This window comes from Scylla paramamosain, chromosome 40 (assembly GCF_035594125.1).
Source record: "Scylla paramamosain isolate STU-SP2022 chromosome 40, ASM3559412v1, whole genome shotgun sequence".
Lineage (NCBI taxonomy): Eukaryota > Metazoa > Arthropoda > Malacostraca > Decapoda > Portunidae > Scylla > Scylla paramamosain.
Window position 1 is genome coordinate 13234104 of NC_087190.1, and position 20000 is coordinate 13254103.

The 20000-nt window shown below is 46.6% G+C and overlaps 2 protein-coding genes across 20 annotated transcripts in view; one reads left to right on the forward strand and one right to left on the reverse strand.

Moving 5' to 3' along the window:
* The window catches only part of LOC135092486 (discoidin domain-containing receptor 2-like), a 245175-nt gene extending 230274 nt beyond the window's left edge, over positions 1 to 14901 (forward strand). For 5 of the 9 annotated variants that reach the window (XM_063991044.1, XM_063991052.1, XM_063991051.1 and 2 more), the window contains 8 exons: positions 3524 to 3679; positions 5138 to 5234; positions 5783 to 5902; positions 6878 to 6965; positions 12665 to 12777; positions 12878 to 13049; positions 13491 to 13662; positions 14761 to 14901. In XM_063991044.1, coding sequence (XP_063847114.1) covers positions 3524 to 3557 — 34 coding nt within the window. In that variant the 3' untranslated portion in view covers positions 3558 to 3679; positions 5138 to 5234; positions 5783 to 5902; ... (3 more) ...; positions 13491 to 13662; positions 14761 to 14901. Of the gene's footprint in view, positions 1 to 110; positions 248 to 3523; positions 3680 to 5137; positions 5235 to 5782; positions 5903 to 6877; positions 7087 to 8154; positions 10002 to 12664; positions 12778 to 12877; positions 13050 to 13486; positions 13663 to 14760 lie in introns of those variants that run through there. The other 4 variants (XM_063991053.1, XM_063991045.1, XM_063991050.1 and 1 more) reach the window with 4 other exon arrangements.
* The window catches only part of LOC135092494 (uncharacterized), a 6844-nt gene continuing 286 nt past the window's right edge, over positions 13443 to 20000 (reverse strand). The window contains exons 1-6 of one of the 11 annotated variants that reach the window (XR_010262894.1): positions 19558 to 20000; positions 17974 to 18093; positions 17324 to 17443; positions 16650 to 16734; positions 16230 to 16418; positions 13443 to 13757 (exon numbers count right to left, since the gene is read on the reverse strand). The exon at positions 19558 to 20000 is cut by the window's right edge and continues 286 nt beyond it. Coding sequence is in view for 3 of the 11 variants with exons in the window: in XM_063991065.1 (XP_063847135.1) it covers positions 13527 to 13757; positions 16650 to 16734; positions 17974 to 18035 (378 nt within the window). In the remaining 8 variants the exon portion in view is untranslated. Of the gene's footprint in view, positions 13758 to 14374; positions 16419 to 16557; positions 16735 to 17323; positions 17444 to 17973; positions 18094 to 18258; positions 18387 to 19557 lie in introns of those variants that run through there. The other 10 variants (XR_010262895.1, XR_010262893.1, XR_010262888.1 and 7 more) reach the window with 10 other exon arrangements.

Sequence of the window (20000 nt, forward strand, 5' to 3'; positions counted from 1 at the left end):
TAGTAATAGTAGCAGAGGCAGCATTAGCGATAGTAGTACCAGTAGTAACAGCACTATCAGAACCCTATCCAATCGGACCCTGCTGAGCCCCGCGTCTCCCTCCCACAGGGGGCGGGGGTGAGCGTGGTGGGCGGCTGGGGCCCCGTGGAGGGACAGGGGGTGGCCCGGGCAAGCATGAAGCCACGCAGCGCCCGGCAGACACCACGGCGAGTTCTGCACAGGCTGGCGGGAGTCTGACTATGGCACGGTGAGACTCTTCCTCTTCTTCTTCTTCTTGTTCTCCTTCAGTTGTGTCCCTAAAGAGAGAGGTTAGCGCCATTTACGAACCTCCTTCAGTTGTTTCTGCCCCTTACATCCTCCTCCGTGAGTCCCTTTCTCTGTTCTACCGGCTGTGAAATATATACGTCCAGACATGACTATCGCGAGGAGTTATGGCACACACACACACACACACACACACACACACACACACACACACACACGTACGCTAAATCAGATGGTGTTTCTGTGTGGCCTTTGTAGCGCAGCACTTATTCCTCTCTGTAAGCCCCTGTGTTCTGAAATCTTTTCCTCTTTCACCTCGACAATTTTTCAAGGCCACATAAATAATTTGCCGGGTTCTCATGAGCGTTTCACCTGTTGATAATGTAAAAGTTCAGTTTCTATGTTGAATTATCATTGGAATTTTGAGAGCACCTTGGAAAAAACTTCGTAACTGCCACTACAGCCTGTCAGAAGTTCATTTTCTTAAACGATCAATAGAATCATGGAAGCATTTCTTGAACACCTCAGTCACTTGCACTACAGCCACTCAGAAGTCCAGAATCTATGTTAAATTATCAAAATCCATTACTTTTTTATTTCTCTTCCACTCAAATAGTTAAAAAATTTCCCTCTTTCTTTCAAGCACATCAATTGTTTCCCACTCAAGTTCAAGTTTTCCGTTTTCTGTTTTCATTCTTTAAAGGGAAGCTACAAATAAACTATGTAGAAATCTTGTTAATCTGTCACTAGAACCATAAAAAAAAAAATAAATAAAAAAAACATCCTTAAAAACCCGCGTCACTTCAACTACAGCCTTTGGAAAGTAGTGGACATGCAGACAGGAAAGTTTCAGAACACGAGCAAGAGAATGAATTTGAATGGTTTTTCCTGCGGGATTAACTCTACTGCAGGTCCTTCAAAGGCTGGCGAGTGGCTGGCGTCCTTAATGGATCGAATAGAAAAGAAAAAAAAAAGACGAAAAAAAAACTTTGCGAATGGGAAGGAAAAAAAAAAAAAAACAGATTACATATAAGATTTTTTTTTTCCTTTTTTTTCCCCGTTTTCTTTTCTTTTCGTTTTGTTTCTTGTGTTGCGTTGTTGAAGTGAATGTATTTATAGCGGCTGCCAGGCATTTGCTTTTTGTTGCATTGTTCCTTTGTTTGTCAAGGTTTGTCTTTGCTTCAGGGTAAGAGAGAGAGAGAGAGAGAGAGAGAGAGAGAGAGAGAGAGAGAGAGAGAGAGAGAGAGAGAGAGAGAGAGAGAGAGAGAGAGAGAGCAGAATTTCGTATGTGAATAAACCATGCAAGGAAAAAAAGTCTTAGAGAGAGAGAGAGAGAGAGAGAGAGAGAGAGAGAGAGAGAGAGAGAGAGAGAGAGAGAGAGAGAGAGAGAGAGAGAGAGAGAGAGAGAGAAATTTCAACCAATCTAAACAAACCACAACAAAAAAGTAAATAAACAAACAAATAAATAAAATACAAAATAAGAGAGAGAGAGAGAGAGAGAGAGAGAGAGAGAGAGAGAAGAGAGAGAGAGAGAGAGAGAGAGAGAGAGAGAGAGAGAGAGAGAGAGAGAGAGTGAGAGAGTTAGATGATTATATAGGTAAGAAAGCCAGACAGGTGGTGATAGGAAGACTGGCAAGGAATGGGGGGAAGCTAGATCACTGTACAGAGAAGACAGGTGGTGATAGGAAGACTGGCAAGGAATGGGTGAGGCTAGAGAAGACAGGTGGTGATGGGACACAGAATAGAACAAAGACATGACAAGGCAGGACACGGAATGGACAAGGACCCTCTCAGCCAACACCTTCAGTTCCCACAGGGGTGACTGGGGGCCTGGGGGAGCCGTGCACGGGTGTCCTGCTGGGGGGATCCTGAAGGCAGATTTCCCAAGGGCGCCGTGTGGTTGGATAGGGGGGAGGATGTAGTGGTGGTTGTGGTGATGGGGTAGTGATGGTGATGGGAAGTGAGTCTGGGTTATGAAAGGGGATCTCTCTCTCTCTCTCTCTCTCTCTCTCTCTGATGGTGGTGATGGTGGTGGTGATGGCGAGAATATTAGTTAACTTCGCTCCCTGTGTTATAATGAAACGTCTCTCTCTCTCTCTCTCTCTCTCTCTCTCTCTCTCTCTCTCTCTCTCTCTCTCTCTCTCTCTCTCTCTCTCTGTCTCTGTCTCTGTCTCTGTCTGTCTCTGTCTCTCTCTCTGAATAATGAACAAGTCTCGTCATGGAAGTCTAAATATTTCAGTAAAAGCAACACACGAGCACATCTCTTGCCACTGTTGCCTTGTCTCCTCAGCTTCCTCCCAGCCTCGCCAAGCCTCACCATCATTATTATTATCCTACATTGAAATCCCTACCTGCTTAATAATGAAGTGTTTTTTTGTTTCTCTTTTAATCTCTATTATTATTACCTCTTATACCTTAGTCGAGTCCTCAAGAGTGTTTTTCCAGTCATTACAGTAGAAACCTTGCCAATCCGTCGCTGGGACCGTAAGAAAGACTGAAAAACTCGTGGCATTTCAAGTACAGCCTTTGGAAAGTGGGGGGGGGGGGTGCAGCGCGGATGTTTCAAGAATAATTTTCGTAAGACAGTCGCCCCTCCCTCCTGTAGGTGGCGGTAGGCGTCGATACAAAGGTTTTACAGCATTAAGACAAATTCTGATCCCTTCCCTCCTGTAGGCGCCGTAGGTTCTGCGGCATTAAGACAGGTTCTGATCCTTTCCTTCCTGTAGTGGGCGTGGTTGAGGCGTGTATTAAAAGGTTCTGCGGCATTAAGACAGGTTCTGATCCTTCCTTCCTGTAGTGGGCGTGGTTGAGGCGTGTATTAAAAGGTTCTGCGGCATTAAGACAGGTTCTGATCCCTTCTCTCTTATAGACGCCTTGGCTGATACGTCAGGGGGGGTGAGGAGGATGTAGTGGTGGTGATGGTGGTGATGGGGTAGTGATGGTGATGGGAAGGGAGTCTGGGTTATGAAAGGGGATATTAATTAAGACAAGCTCCGCCCTTCCGTCCTGTAGGTGCCGTGGTTGAGGCTACACAAAGGTTCCAGGGCACTAAGACAGCTTCTGGGGCCCACATTCACCAAGCAGTCCAGTTTTAACCATGAAACGTCCCTTACTTAAAATAAAACTGCTGATTCTTGTCATAAACCTATACCTGCCATAAATCCGCGCGGGAAAAGATTAGGCCTACCTTGTCACCGGCTTATGACACACGCTCCCAATACCTGACGCTCTCCCCCATCCCTCTCCCTCTCTCCTGCAGGTGCCGTGGGCGAGGCGTCGGGCGGCGGGTGTGAGTGGACTGCTGGTTAATTCAGAGACAGTGAATGGTATTGGTGTTGGGGACAGACTGGAGGAGGCGATCACCTTCAGGCCCTGCCACTCCCCCTCCCCCCAGCCACGGCCTCAACAGCAGCAGGTAGGGAGGTGCTCTCTCTCTCTCTCTCTCTCTCTCTCTCTCTCTCTCTCTCTCTCTCTCTCTCTCTCTCTCTGATTCCTTTTTTCCTTCTTTTCTCCTTTTTCTTGTCTCGTTTCTCCAGTTGTCTCGCCATACTCTCTCTCTCTCTCTCTCTCTCTCTCTCTCTCTCTCTCTCTCTCTCTCTCTCTCTCTCTCTCTCTCTCCTCTCTCTCTCTCTCTCTCTCAGCACTTTTTATTACTATTTTTTTTATTTAAGGTCACGATAGAAATTAATTTGGAACGAAAAATGTCTAAAATCAGAGAGAGAGAGAGAGAGAGAGAGAGTAGAAAAGACGTGGCTGGCGAAAAGACAAGGAGAGAGGGAGAGGTAGTGAAGCAGAAGAGTAGAGAAGAGAAGAGAGGAGAGGAGAGGAGAAGAGAAGGGAAGAGAAAAAGAAAGGGACTTATTGCAGCCTTCACCTTTTTAACGGCTCAGCTTCCACGAGTGTGTTTAAAATTTTTACCTTTCTTTTATTTATTTATTTATTTATTTGTTTGTTTGTTTATTTATTTGTTTATTTATTCATTTTTCAACATTTCCACGCCTTACGATCTTTCTTCAACAGGCTGTGGTAAGAGAGATGGAAGTTTTCAAAGGTGTTTTCATGATTTCAGTGACAGTTTGACGAAAAATTATGCCTCTTTCACTAAAAAATAAAAAAAGTAAATAAAAATCTGACAACTAAAGTAGTTATATATATCTTGAAGTTTCCCTCTAATCATAACAGTTTACAAAGGCCACACAGATGATTAGCCAGGTTTCCCCTAGTTTTTTTTATTTTTTTTTCCTTACAACACTAAAAAATCATATTAAACGCTTAAAGATCTTTGAAAATCCCTTAAAAAAACACCCACAAACACGTCCAGTAGAGCTTAATTATCAAAACTATCACTGGAATAATGAAAACATCCTTGCATTGTCCTTCTCTTCCCACGCTGTCTTCTGCTTTTCAGTCTGTTATTTATTTTTTTTTTTTGTTATTATCCTTCTTTTCCTACTTCTACTTTTATTATTTTTTCTTTTTTTTTGTTTTGTTTTCTGGCTATTCCCTCTTTCTTCTGCTATCCTCCTCTTTCTACTTCTGCTTTTATTATTTTTTTTCAGTTTTCTCTATTCCCCTCTTTCTTCTATTATTATCATTCTCTTTCAACTCCTATTATTTTCATCTTTTTTTCGGTTTTCTGTCTATTTCCCCTCTTTCTTCTGTCATTATCCATCTCTTTCTACTTCCACTTCTGTTCTTTTATGCTTTCCTTGATATAATTTCCATTTTTCTCCGTTCCTGGATCGTCTCGGGTCACCACACTTGTAAACACTAGCTACCAACAGACCCATCAACAATACACACTGAAATATAAAGAATAAATTACATGCTGACCTTTCCCACCTATGTAATGCTGACCCTCCACCCCCACCAGGCCCCCACCACGCGCAGGATGGGCGAGGAAGGGCGGGAGTGGCGCCCCCCTCGTCGATCCCTTTCACAGGACGCGGCAACGACTGTGGAGGGCTGAGGTGAGGCTGAGGAAGAGGAGGAGGAGGAGGAGGAAGAGGAGGAGGAGGGATGGCTGAGGTAAGGGTTAGAAGGAAGGGGAGGAGGAGGAATGGAGGAGAGGAGGAGGTGGTGAATTAGAAGAAAGATGAAGAGGAGGAAGAGGATTTGAAGAAAGAGGAAGAGGAGGAGGATTAAAAGAGGAGGAAGGTTAGAAGAAAGAGGAGGAAGAGGAGGAGAAGGACTAAAGAAAGGGAAAAGAAGGGCTAGAAGAGAAGGAGGAGGAGGAGAAGAAGAAATGAAGAGAAGAAATAAACATAATTAACATTGACTCTTGTAAAACTGTTTAGCACACCACCTTGACCAAGACACAAGATAGTAAATTAGTAGTAGTAGTAGTAGTAGTAGTAGTAGTAGTAGTAGTAACCCTTATACGCTACTCAACATTTCAAGCTCAACACAAGATAGCAAAGTTGAAGGCATCTCCCCACCCAACTATCTGCCAACCCCTTACAGTGATAGATAAAATAAAAATCACACTCCTATCTACTTTTTTTTTACATTCCTATAGGGAGGAACACGAGGGACAAGGAGGAGGAGGAAGAGGAAGAGGAGGAGAAAGAAGACGACAGCTGTACAGACACCACCCCCCCCCCTCCCCCCTTGACAGCACACCACTAAGGCCATTGTGGTGAGTCTGCAGAGGAGAGCACTTCAGAATTTGATGACCTGACAATGCATCTCTTGGTCTTTACTGTGGGATGTGCATGGGAGTGGGGGGGGGTGTTGGGAGGAGCAGTGGGAGTGTTTGTAGTGGGAGAGGTGCTGTGGGAGTGCTTGTAGTGGGTGTGTGTGTTGGGAGGAGGTGTGGAAGAGATGCTGGTGGGAATTAATGTAATGTTCCCCTTTTGCGAATGTTTTTTTCTTTATCTTCTTCTTATTATTATTCTTCTTCTTCTTATTATTATTATTATTATTATTCTCTTCTTCTTTATTACTGATTTATTTCACTTTTTTATCCCCTGTACAATCTCCATGCTTCATTTTACAGCTACAGGTACAGTTCTGCATGTCATACTTTGTGTCTGTCTGTTGTTTATTTGTTTATTTATTGTTTATTTGTTTATGTCTAGTTCATGTCCTAGTTTATGTCTGCAGCATCAGCACAGGTGATGGCCAGACTGCAGGTGCCAACTTAAACTGGTTCAGAGCACACAGGTCACACAGCACACAGAGATACACAGGTCAGTCAGCCAGCACGTGAGGTCAGCGCTTGCCTTGTCGTGACCTCAGCTGCTCCACCGCCTTACGCACTCCTGTCTGAGCTCTGCGGCCCTCCTAGTCTAATGTGTGGTGATAATGGAGAAAGAAATGATGATAAAGGAAGAAATGTGTGATGTGTGGCAGTAATGATGAGAGAGAAAATGGGGAAAGAAATGGGTGAAAAGTAATGGGTAATTAATGCATGAATAAGAGTAAATAGGAAGGAATGGGGCTGGCAACGCACTGTGACTGTCCCCTCGCTGGCTGTCCACCCGCCTGTCCTGTGCATCCTGGTTCAGACTTACGCCCAAAACCGGTTTACCACGTGGCGTAGGAACGGAACCCCTGCGTGACTCAAGGACGCCCCTGTACTCAACCCTCCTTTCTTTCCTTCTCTCCCCAGCCCGCCCCCCACTGGCCCCCCTCGGACACCACCACCACCACCACCACCACCACAGACACCACCACCACAGCTGTCGCCGCCGCCGCAGGTGATCAAAAGCTATATATAGTGACTTTATCATACTGAGATTTGAACAATTGTAGACTTATTTGTAGACAACCGTATGATTTGAATGTAGACTTTGGATCTGAATAAAAAGATTACTAACACTTGGCAATTCTACTAACCCTTACTAACTACCTAACGACTTTCTCTTTACCATGCTCTTCTCTTCATTCGGCTGTTCCTGTTAGGGGTCATCTCAGCGGGTCATCTTTCTGCAAAACCCTTCAGTAACTAACAAACTAACTGGTCTGCATGCTGGAATTCTGCCCCTGCAAGGAATAATGATACTAACACAAGCTTTGATAATGGCGATGCGTTTCTGGGGTTAAATTTGATTATTGCAAAGTTGAAATGGTTTAGAATAGAGTAGTAGTAGTAGCAGTAGTAGTAGTAGTATTAGTAAAGGTATGCAGTACACGGAATGAGAGACACAAGATGATACAACGAGGCACAGGGCAAGCATCGCAGTAGACACACAGACAACAGGAGAGACAGAACAGACACACACACTCAGCAGAACACTCATGCAAGGCGCTGACCTGACGCGAGGGAAGCAGCTAAGTTGATGTGACTGGCAGTGTTGCAATGACTTCCTCACTGTCACCACCCTCTTGTCATTTTAGGTGTTTTGATTGTGCTGTCTGTTCTGGCATCCTCAGTGGGACTTTTTTTTTTTTTATCGTTTTAGTTGTCTCTGGCCAGAAGCACTCTTACGTAAGGAAAAATAAAATACTAGCGTCCTTTCCTGTATTTGTATTAATTTATTGTCGTTTTCTGTGAAGTGTTGTGTTTGTGGTGGCTGGAATTACTGAGCTCAGTGAGTGCAATTCAGACAAGATTCATGACAGTTCTCCCAATCGTTGCCAGGTGACAGGTGACAGGTGACAGGTGACAGGTGACATGTAAAAGAGTCTGGCGAGCAATGCACCGGGCAGACACGATGCCACAGCTTCACTTGGTTCTTGTGTGAAGGTCATTGGTTGTAAATCTACGTAGAGGCGTCTGGCCATCATGTCACTGCTTCTGATTCCTGGGAAAAAGACAAAATACTACAAATTTCCTTCCGTTTCTCACATTTACGTGTCATGAAGCGGCAGCACAAGACACCATTATATTGTAATTATTGGAACAGAATGTGAACACACTTTAACAGCCGCCTTCCCGCCTCATAGCAGCTGCCAGTGGGGCGGAGCTTAGTGACGTCACGACAGCCACGCTACCTTCCTTTTACTTACCTGGCCGCCGCCGGCCGGGGTGCCCAGCGCCAGTGCCCAGTGCCCGCAGCCACGCGCCTTGCTGAAGGTAGCGTTGGAGTGTTGTGAGGGCAGCCTCGCCTTTCTCCTGTTTTGCTGCCCTTGAGTGCTGCTCACACCGTGTCACGATGGGCAGGGTGCGCAGACGAGTCCTCCAGCAGAGAGAGAGAGCACGAAAGTTAAATAAAGCCAGAAAGAAGAGAGAAGAGGCAAATAAAGCCAGAAAGAAGAAAGAAGAGGCGGCAGCACGCCACGTGAACCACCCAAGCCCCGAGCCCGCCCTGCCCGCGCCACGCTCCACGCCCCACGCGGGCCATGCCACGGGCACGCACCAGCCGGGGCCTGAGCCAGGCGGTGCTGAGGAGCGTTTCGTGGTGAGTGACATGGAGCCCAAGGAGTACGCAGTGATTGAAAAGAGTTACTTAAGGCGAGTGCTGACAAAGCTTACCTGCGCAGCGTGCTCGGGGAAAGTGAACGTGACTTTCGTGCAGAACGATTTTGACTGCAGAGTGCATGTGGTGTGTGAAGAGTGTGGCGGCGAAGCAGAGCCACAAGGAAGCGAAAATCCCGAGACAAATATGGTCGTGTGCAGTGTCGTAGATAATGGCAGCGGTGTGCAGGTGTACACACACTTCAGGGACGCTTGGCCGTGAGGGCGCCTGGGAAGAAATTTTCTCACTACGCTGAAGTCACGACGGAAACCGCCAAAGGAAAGGCAGCAGGTGTAATAAGAGGCGAGTGTGAGCCGTGTGAGCAAGTGTTACTCAAGGACAGCACCAGCGCCACCAGGTGAAGGTGGGGTGTGTGACACCCGCGTGACGTCAGGCAGCAGTTGCACAAACCAGGGCACAGGAGTCCGCTGTTAGTTGGTGTTGTGATGGACTCAGGAGCTGGACTCGTAATAGACAATGAGGTCATCAGCAGGTGTTGTGAAGTGTTCGTTGAGACGTCACAGAAAACAACCGAGGAAGGGTTTGCTGAGTGGTTGAGGAACGCGAAGACCAGCGCGAGGAACACTTCACTGCAAGTTCCGGGGGATGAAGGCAGCTGCGGTAGTGGCTTTGCTTAGTGGAAGCTTGCAGGAGAACTTTGAGTAGAGAACTTTGATGCTGATGCCTGATGGTGACAGGGCAGCGTGCAGTGCAGTGTGTGCCACGAGTGATGAGAAGAACCCTGTGGTGACAGTAAGGTGGAAAATACTGAGTACACGTAGTGTCCAAGAGACTCGGAATAGCATCAAGAAAACAAAGGGACCGCCTCCACTCAAGAACGTGGCGCGTCTGTTCCACGCACAGCACTGCAGACAGCAACCCTAGGACTCACAGCGGCGAGCAGTGAGCGGCCACGGCGGCTACAAAGAAGGACATGCTGGCGAAATTTCTGCAGCCCCGACAAGCACCATGACTCAGAGCCACCTTGAACTTCGCGACAGCAAGGCGGGGAGCACCAGGGAGACAGGCGATGCGGGGCGTCACGGCTGATGTGCGCCACCACGCGATGGGGGTTTTGTATGGCGCCGCCTCACGGGGGTTTTAGTGGGGCTGCCTTAAGGGGGGGCATGAAATGGAGCTGCCCCACACAAACTGAAGTACAAATGACATGTAATAATAAGGTTTTTATTTATTTATTTATTTTATTTGTTATTTATTTATTTTTTTTTATGATGAAGCTGTTTCAACCAACTTTTATGGTTTCCGAGTTACTGGCAAGAGGATAAACTGTTTTGTTTATTACGAGAGAAATAAATGTGTTGAGTTTCAAACAAATTTCATATTTTCCCCTCATTTTATCATCTTATTTATTTATTTATTCATTCATTTAATATTTACAAAATATAAAATAATATGACGAGATGCAGAGACGTGTGTAATTTACTATCGGGAAAACTGTAACATGGTATGAGATGTGCCTGAACAAAACAGAAAACTGACGAACTATTTTGACGGCACAGGCTCTCTCTCTCTCTCTCTCTCTCTCTCTCTCTCTCTCTCTCTCTCTCTCTCTCTCTCTCTCTCTCTCTCTCTGCGCTACACACACACACAGTTATAGCTAGCAGGTAGAGTAGACAGGAGGGGGAAGGAGGAGGAGAGGAGGCTGGAGAACAACAATGGAGAAAGAGGAAGAACAGGACACTGAGGAGGGAGGAAGGGAGGGAGGGAGAGGAGGAAAAATAGAAGGAGGGAAGGATGAATGGGCTGAGGAACGGTAGAGAAGGGAGCGAGGGGAGGGGGAGAGAATGGAGGTGGGACAGGAATTACACAAAGAGAGAGAGAGAGAGAGAGAGAGAGAGAGTTCCTGAAAATAATAACGATAATGAAAAATAGTTGTAGTAGTAGTAGTAGTAGTAGTAGTAGTAGTAGTAGTAGTAGTAGTAGTAGTAGTAATAATAATAATAATAATAATAATAATAATAATAATAACAATAATAATAATAATAATGAGAGAGGGGGAGCGGACCAGTTACAAAGAATGCAGTATAAAATTGAAACTCGCGCCCTGTGTTAGTATAACGCGCCGCCAGGAGGCGGGCGCCGGGCAGGAAGGTCACCGCCCCCCTCCCCTTCTTTCTTACCCTCGTTGAAGTTCGTTCCTCGTGGGTGGCGGACGTCCCAACACAGTTGTGTTTTGGGTCTTTTTCCTGGCCATGACAAATGTCGGAGAGCGTGAGGACGCGGCGGCCACGGGGAGGCCATCCCTTCCGGTGACGGCCTGCACACGCCGCCGCAAAGGGTGAGTTGTGACCTTTATGACTTGCATGCACTGTGACAGCTGGCGCCGCCATGATGGTTCCTTAGGTGCCCAGTGACCTGAGTGTGTCAGCTGGTCTGAGGAGTTAAGGCTGGCCTTTGTCAGGCATGATAAGTCGTTAGCCAGGCGGCGGCGGGTTAAGGCCAAGAAAAACTTGTACTGACACAATGTTAGTGATGGGGAGGAGAGAGGGATTGGTCTAGCTTCTCTCCTTGTTCCTGCTCGTGACATTCCATCACAACCCTCTCCTCCCCTAACGATGTTGTGGCAGCGCCGGTGGTCCTTAACTCATCTCCCATTGCTCCTGTCGGCGACTCTTACAGCTGCCGCCTCACTGGCAAATGTTTCTCATGACGTGACTTTTCCCGATACGAGACAGGCTGGAGTAAGTTAAACGACGGGGTGGCGGTTCCTGCGGCTGCCCCTCCCCATCCCCCTCCTTGTACGTCTGTTTCAGATCCTTGTCCTTCTGACGTACTTTCTGCAGTGGCTGCTCATGCTGGACGTGTCGACTCGCCTGCTTCCTTCATCAGCTTTGGCGCCGGCGGGCAGCGGTCCCTGAGGTAAGCGGGATGGGACACTGGTTCCCCGTCCCCACCACCCACCGTAACTCTCCGCAGGACCGCTCGTCGCCACCTTCTCTTGACCAACGTAAGAGGACGTCCCGGGAGTCGCCTCATCACAGGAAGAGAGCGACGCCTGCATCTTCTCGCCGCAGGAACGACCGCCTTTTTTCCACAGGAGACGCTCACCGTCTCTTCCCCGTCGCTGGGGTGTGGTGTCTCCTGCTTCCCCTGGTTATAGGAAACATTCCTCGCCTCACCTCATCGCTCCGAGATGGCGTCGCCTCGCTGCAAAAGACAAGCATCGCCTTGTCACAGGGCATGCTCGTCGCCTGCTTCTACCTGCCGTGGGAGATTGTTGTCTCGGCGGCACAAACAAGCTTTGCCTGGGAGCCGGGTAGCGTTCTCCGCCGTAGGCGAGCGTCAGCTTATTGTCACATGGAGCGCTCCCGACAAAGGTTGCCTCAGCACCCAGGAGCAGCGTCGCCCCAGCGGCCACCGCACGCAGAGGCGGCGGCTGACTTCACCAGGGCACAGGCAACGCTCGCCACCTGCCGGAGTTCTCGTCCCCGCCACAGGATGGGAGCGTCCTCTTATTCACAAGAACCGATCATCACCACGGCGCCGGGACTGTGCTGCGTGCTCCCTCTGTGTCTTCTCCTCTTCCTTAATGGGCAAGATATTTTCCCAAGGACACCACAACCTGTCAGGCCAAATGTTCTGACCTCTGAACTGCTCCATGGATCACTTCCCAGAGAGGGTCACAATGCAGCTGAGTGACCTCCCCTACCGTCAGAGAGAATTCCTTCTTTCCTTCCTCCCTCCGTCCTTCCCTCCCACTGTGCTTCCATCAGCACAGTGACCTCACCTCTCAACATCCTTCTCTCCTTCACATCAGGATCAATATCACGAAATGAAGTGGCAATTCTTTCTTTCCAATCTGTTTACATAATTGCCTCACTTGTAATTAGTGCATTCAAATCCTTGCTCACTTCATTTCTAGCGTTTTTTTTTTTTTTCATTATTGTTATTATTCTAAAATTGAACTGTGTCTTATTTCATTGCTTTTACCTTTCATTTCGATATTACTCTTATTTTTATGCAATTTTATATTTCAGCACTACGTTGTATTAGTTGTGGTGCCATGCAGGAAATGTGGCCTTCCTGTCCTCCTCCTGCCTGGTGGTCCTTGCATCCCTCAGTCTTCCCTCTGGTCTTCTCTTCCTGTCTGGTGAGTCTATCTCCAGCATTTTCCTTCCCACCTCCCCCTCACTCACTCATCTTGTTCCCAGACTGACCTAAATATTCTTACTTATTGACAATTTTTCCAGCCTTGTCACCAAGAGAAACTGGCAACACCCTCAGTTTAGCTCAATCTTTGGGACTCCAGGAGGGGTTGCCATGGCCAGTCTTCATTGCTGCTGCTCATGTATTCATCCCTCCATTCTTCCTCCATTGTCAACAGAAAGGGAGGGAGAGGGGAAGAATTCATGAGGAAGGCAAGTTTTGGTGAGATAAGAAGTGTCTATAGGTTTAAGACTGTTCCTTCCTTCTCTGTCCTACCTCCATGCTTCTCTTTCCTTACCTTGCCAGTTTACCAGGATCAGCTGACTTCCTCCTAGTTATGTTTTGTACCTTGTCACTAATCCCATCTTACTTTTCCTCATTTGTTTATAGGGAATGCTTTCTTTTCCTCTTATCTTGTATATCCCAAGCTTGTCCCTTACTCAGGTAGTTCACGTGAGGCAATGAAATGTTTCAGAACACAACCCCTCAGTCCCACACCTCACTAAGTGTAGTTTTAGGTCTCCTCTGTACTGTCTTTGATCCCTGCAGTGAGACAAGAAATGACCACCAGAACTGGAATGATATAGGATGACAGAGACAGTGTATTGTATGGTGTAAGTTTATTGTTTTGCATAACCAGGAATGTCTTGCAGGGAGGGAGGGTGACAACAATGACTGCAGGAAGACTGAGGGTCACACCACTGAGGACCACACCACCAAGGGACCACCAGAGGACCATCTCAAGCCACAAGGAAAGTTGGATGGGGACCCGTGATGCTGCAGCCTTTCAGGGCTCTGTGCAGCCCAGCTGGTGGCATCCTGTAGGCTGGTGAGGTGCCTCTCTGGTGGCAAGGTGTCTCCTCCATCATTGTTCCATCTGACATCCTTAGCTTTCCTCACAAGGCTGGACAGTAGTGGCAGCATCTGTAACAAGCATGTCATTGGGTATGGATACAAAGCACTGGTGAATAGTCATGGTGTCAACCCTCCTCCACCAAGTAATGCTACTTCAGTGTAAGCCTTCACAGCATTTCTGATCTGCCAGCAGTCTTGGTAACCTTGGGATGAGCAGGTGGAGAGTTAGGCATCCCAGTGGCTGAGTCTGGTGGCTTGCTTGTCTGCAGGCTGTTGTTCTCAGATTAGACATTCCACTTCATCACCATACCTTTTTTTTTACCTCTCCTTTCTCAACTTTCACTCTTGACCATGCGGAACAAAGGGTGGTGAAAAAAAAAAGTTGAAGGAAGCTGAACTGGACACTGTGGAAAGTCAAATAAGGAAATGAGTGAGGAAACTAAGACAAAGCATTTTTGTGATGCAAACAACTTCATAATCCCATCAGAAAAAAACCTAAAAGGCCACACTGATTGTTACTTCCTGCACTGTGAGGCGTGTACAGCAGCAGGTGGAAAGGAAACTTATACAACTCCACAGTGATGGAAGGAAAAGAACCCAAAGTTGGTGGGTAAAGTGATTATAGAGCTGTGCATCACTTGAAGCGTCAGCATCACAATAATGCTTTGTCCTGCATTCTTGCAACACCTTGTTTGCCTTTCGACAGTGGCTGAGTGTTGCTACGGCTGCCAGGTGTGATTCTTGCAGCTCTTTTCCACCACCCATTGCTCCAGTGTCAAAAGGATTAAGGTGTGGGTGGAGACAATGTGTGGTGGTGAAATGAAATCTTTGATCTCAGAGTAACAGCTCACAGATGAGTGACCTACTACTGTAGTGACTCATGTCACTGGGATGCCCACTCTCCCCCAGCCTGTCCCCAGGTGGCCAAGACTTGCTGCCAGGTCAGAGATGCTGTGGTGGTCTGCACCATACTGGCAGTACTTCTTGGCACAGCAGGTTCATGCCAAGACTTTCCACCACTACTGTGTAAAGCAAAGTTTTGGCACTAACACTTTTTGTATCTTCGTTCCAGAGTGACTTCCAAGAAGAACACACTGAGAGACACCAGGATGAAGACTGATGCCCTTGAGACTGGTGAGACAGAAGCATCAAGAACACAGAAAGCTACAAGAAGCCAGGCCTACACACAACTGGTGAGACAGAAGCATCAAGAACACAGAAAGCTACAAGAAGCCAGGCCTACACATGACTGGTGAGACAGAAGCATGGAGAACATGGGGAAGCCACAAGAGGCCAGGCCTGCACATAGCTAGTGAGACAGAAGCATGGAGAACACAACCCAGGGAAGCCACAAGAGGCCAGGCCTGCACATGGCATGGTTTGCACAGGATCTGTCATTGTGTGAGGATGATCCTTGGCTCCTAGCCCAGCAAGAATGTACATTGCTGAGCAGCTGCAGCCTTCTCTCCCCAACTCAGCACTAGGCTGTAAATCATGCTGCAGTGGTGGGTGTGTTGTGTTGTGTTGTGTTGTATGCCTTCTTGGCTTGTTTTATGTACAAGGTTGGCAGTTCTAATTGCCATCATGAGACAGCAAGGAGTGGAGTTTTGTCTTCAGTAGCTTGAATATGTCAACGTGCTATTGAACATTGCCAGTCACAAGGTATTTCAAATTCTGGATCAACTTTCTGCTTACTCTTGGCATAATTCCATTTTGTTTTTTTAGTGTTGGTTCTGCAGTCACTCGGGTGCTGGATCTTGTGTGTGCAAGGTAGATAGATGATCTGTTTTAACTGGTATCCTAAGGTTCTGCAGTAATTGCAGAACCCTGAAGTGTAAATAGAAACTCACCAAAACCAAATTAAGTTATATATGACACAGGTATATCTGAAAAATTGCTCCCAAATTGTTTAACCCTTTCAGTTCAGTTGTGCCACGCCTGGGCAGACTCACACATGCCAACACTTTAACTGCTGCCAGTGAATACAAGTACTTGAAGCCATACAGATGTGCATATTCAGTATGAAATATCAATCAACATTTGCAGAGTTGTGGAGTGCATACAGAGAAACACACTGTAATGGGTGATTACGAGTGGGATGCTCAAAACGCCAATTATCAACTACACTGTGTATCTCTGCATGCACTATCCTACTCTAAATATGCTGATTAATATTTCATACTGAGCATGTACATTTGTATGGCTTGGAGTACTTGTATTCCCTGGCAGCAGTTCAAGTGTTGGCATGAGAGTCTGCCTAGGTGTACCACTGACCACACACACCTGCACTGCAAACTGAAAGGGTTAAACAATTTGGAAACAATTTTTCAGTTATACCTAAGTGTCATAATTTTATTGTTTTGGTGAGTTTGTATCAACACTTCAGGTTCTGCAATCACTGCAGAACCTAAACTAAAAAACAAAATGTAATTATGACAAGTGTAACTGGAAAGTTGCTCCAAAATGCTTCAATACCTTGCTTCTGACAGACAACATTCAGCAGCACATTGACACATACCAAACTGAATTACTTCAACCTACAGAAGACAAAACTGCACTCCTTGTTGTCTGATGATACCAATTAAGACTGCCAACCTTGTAGATGAAGCAAGCCGAGGCATGCAACACACACCACTGCAGCATGTGACGTGCAGTCTGGCGCTGAGTCAGGGGGAGAAAGCTGCAGCTAATTCATGATGTCTTATGAACAGCCAAGGAGCCACAGATCAGCTGGAGTGAACAACTTAATATTAGCTAAAGGTGTTTTCATGAGATGCTGTTAGTTCTTTGTGCACACTGAGAAGAAAACAAACGTGTACACACACATACACACACACATTCACTCTCTCATAACAAGCAAGGTACAAACCACAGCAGTGATAACTATCTTCCCAGCAGTGGTGTCCATGTTCTTTGTCTGTGCCTTGGATGCACTGGTGTTTGGAGATCCATTGCTGAAACCACAGCAGTGATAACTATCTTCCCAGCAGTGGTGTCCGTGTTCTCCGTCTGTGCCTCAGATTCACTGGTGTGCGGAGATCCATTGCTGAAATAGTCACAAATTGTCAGACACCACATGTTGATGCATACTCCATCTGTGTGCTGTGGAGGCAATGTAACACTACAGTGTATGCAAAGATGTAAAGTAATAAAGGAAATTCAGAATAACTTTGTCTATTGGTTCCTCTCTCCTTCAAAAGAACCTTTGATGTTGTCAGAGCATCCTGAACAAACCAAGGTGAACAAAACGTGCCACAAACATTATACACAACACAGGTTGAGACACTTTGCTCCACAGAGACAAATCAACACTTCATGGAAACAGTTGCTGCTGTCACTGTTCACTCACTTGAATGTTCAAATACCAGTTGTTATATATAAATACTGAAGTTAATCTGATTAACTTGCTAAGAACTCTGCAATGCAGACCAAGAAATGCAAGATGTGACAGGTGGAGGCGGCTGCTTGATACATTTTGTGGAATGTGATTTGTTCTTGTCATGCCAAAATCAACACAAGTATTCAACAGAAATAACAGATCTAGTGTATTTGACAACTGCAGAAATACTCCAATACAATCAATTAATCTTAAGACAAGACAAGTACCACAGTACTACCACCAGTGATGCTGTTACCTGTACTGCCCGACAGGTGTGCCTGCCCTCAGTGGTGGTCAGCTTGCCTCACCACGGTGCCAGGGAGACGGTGGGGTGAGGGATGTGCTGCCTGGCCAGCCACACACAGCCTGTGGCTTTCTGGAAAAACCATCGTGTCTCACAAAGTTGAACACAGAACTGCTGACCACTGCTGTGAACTGTTGCTGAACCAACACAGCAACACCAACAGTGTGAACGTGTGACCTTCAAATAAAAATGTCTTAGTCTTGGGAGTGGAAATCTTACGGTCTGAGCTACTGATGGCTGGAAATAAGGCACTAATCATAACCTGCAGAGATATGCCATTAACTACAACCTGTCTGTCCATGCACCAGGCTGGCAATCCCACACGGGGCGCCCCAGACGAGGCACCACACACACTCTCAGCCCTGTCAGCTGCTGTGGAAAGGGACACACTACCAACAGCTGGGAACAGAGAAACCTACACCACTGCTGCTTCCTGTGTCTGCTCCTATCAAGTCACCACGCTGGATCAACCTTCCCTGATGCACCCAGCCTTCTGTGCCTCCCTCAGCCTCATACATTACAAGCAGGTCTTCTTTCACTGCACCCATAAACCATTAATGCCCAGACTACAAACAAATGGAAATAAAAGCTGAAATACTAACAGGTGAAGAGAGGAACGCTCCAGGGCAGGCCATCTGGAGGTGACGGCAAAGGGCAGTGCCATTCCTCAGGCAAAGGTGGTGGTGGTGGCTGTCTCTCCAACACATACTTCAGGAGACTGACTGAAGATTTTAGCACAGCATAAGTTCAGGACATTCTTACTTTACAACATTTCCTGCTTCATTTGATATTTAATGTTATGGCACTTGTACACACTGGGAGACAGACTGGAAACATTACATCGTACCTTACAGATTATAAGTACTACATAGTGAGAGAAACATTACTTATAAAGATGAAGATGCGTCTGCTCTGTGGCAAGGCTAAGACTACCGCCAGCGTGTTCCCTGCCTGGCACGAGAAGCGACTACCAGGGCAGGGTTAGTGACGAGGCAGCCCTTCCCTCTACAGTGCCCTACAAACAAACCAGAACACTCCATAATTCAACCCTTTCACTGCAGTATACAACAATTCACAGCTCTGGAAGCAAAGAGCCAGTCACATCCATCATGGCGGCCAGCTCAGTGGAGTCCGGCCGCTACATCGGCTCATTTAAGCCTTCATCACACCGAAACCAGGCAATGGCGGACATATCTGACCAGCGGATATGAAATAATAGGCATGCAGCTCCATTGTGTGACACGCTTCACTTATAATAAAAGAGATGAAGCAGATGATGGCTGATAAATACAGAGCTCTTGCCTCCAGCCCTGTGGATTCACTGCTTTATCATTTGAATAAGTTAAATTCTTTAGTTTTTTTTTTACTTTCTTCCGGCGTTATTTCATTAATATTTTGTCGTGGAGGTTAAGTTACTGCACGTTAGGGCGAGTCGGGACCGTGAAATAGTGTTCTCCGACTAGCCAAAAACTCCTTCATTAACAGAAAATGTCAAAATCTTTCAAGATCTAACTCCCCTTGAGATTTCTGGCATCTAGCCAAAAATATCTCCAATAACTTTGCTTCTTCTACTTCTTTCCCTCCTCTATTTCAACCAGATGGCACCACTGCTATCACATCTATTTCTAAAGCTGAACTCTTCGCTCAAACCTTTGCTAAAAACTCTACCTTGGACGATTCTGGGTTTGTTCCTCCCTCTCCTTCACCCTCTGACTACTTCATGCCACCTATTAAAATTCTTCGCAATGATGTTTTCCATGCCCTCGCTGGCCTAAACCCTCGGAAGGCTTATGGACCTGATGGGGTCCCTCCTATTTCAGTGGGCATTTTTTTTTTTTTATTAGATTTTTGTTGCCCTTGGCCAGTGTCCTTCCTACATAAAAAAATAAATCATTAATATTCAGTTTAATTCACACGGAGGAAAACATAATTATTTCCTGTCACTCTGCCTCACTTGAACCTTCCCCACACAAGCAGAGGCTGACGCATCTGGCCGGCGAGCATGACAGCCACAAGCAGCCAGTTGGCCTCGCTGGCTGCTCACACCACCACGCATGCTGAGACCTGCTCACAACACCCAAACACTACATAGTACACGGGCAAGGAGCACAACCCTTCAACACGCCACACGTCACACTGCTGACTGCTCCACACATGACACAGATCCCTCAAGGTGCCTCGCTCACCTGACAACTCATCCCGGCGCGGCGCAGGACATACATTCTCCACGAGAGGTAAAGGACGACACGGGGATAATCTACCCGTCCCTTCAAACAGCGGCCCGGCCTCGCCCCGCCACTCGCTGCCTGCGAACAAACTCTTCTTAACATACCACAACATTCATCAAAACTTGCAATTTCATGATTCATAGAAGACCAAATTAACACAAACGAATATTCCTGCATTTCTTCATTATTTTTAGAACCTGCCAGTAAATTATTTCAAATAAATGAAGGAGGAAGGGAATGCAGTGAAGGAGTACTGGAACAGGGAAGTTGCGAGAGAAAACGACTAAACCTTACACTTTTTCATGCCTAACAAAACTAAATTTAAAAACATAAGACCAGAGGAAAATAAGGGAAGCTGCAAGAATACACGTCGCAGTCCCTGTATGAAACATGCCTACCTA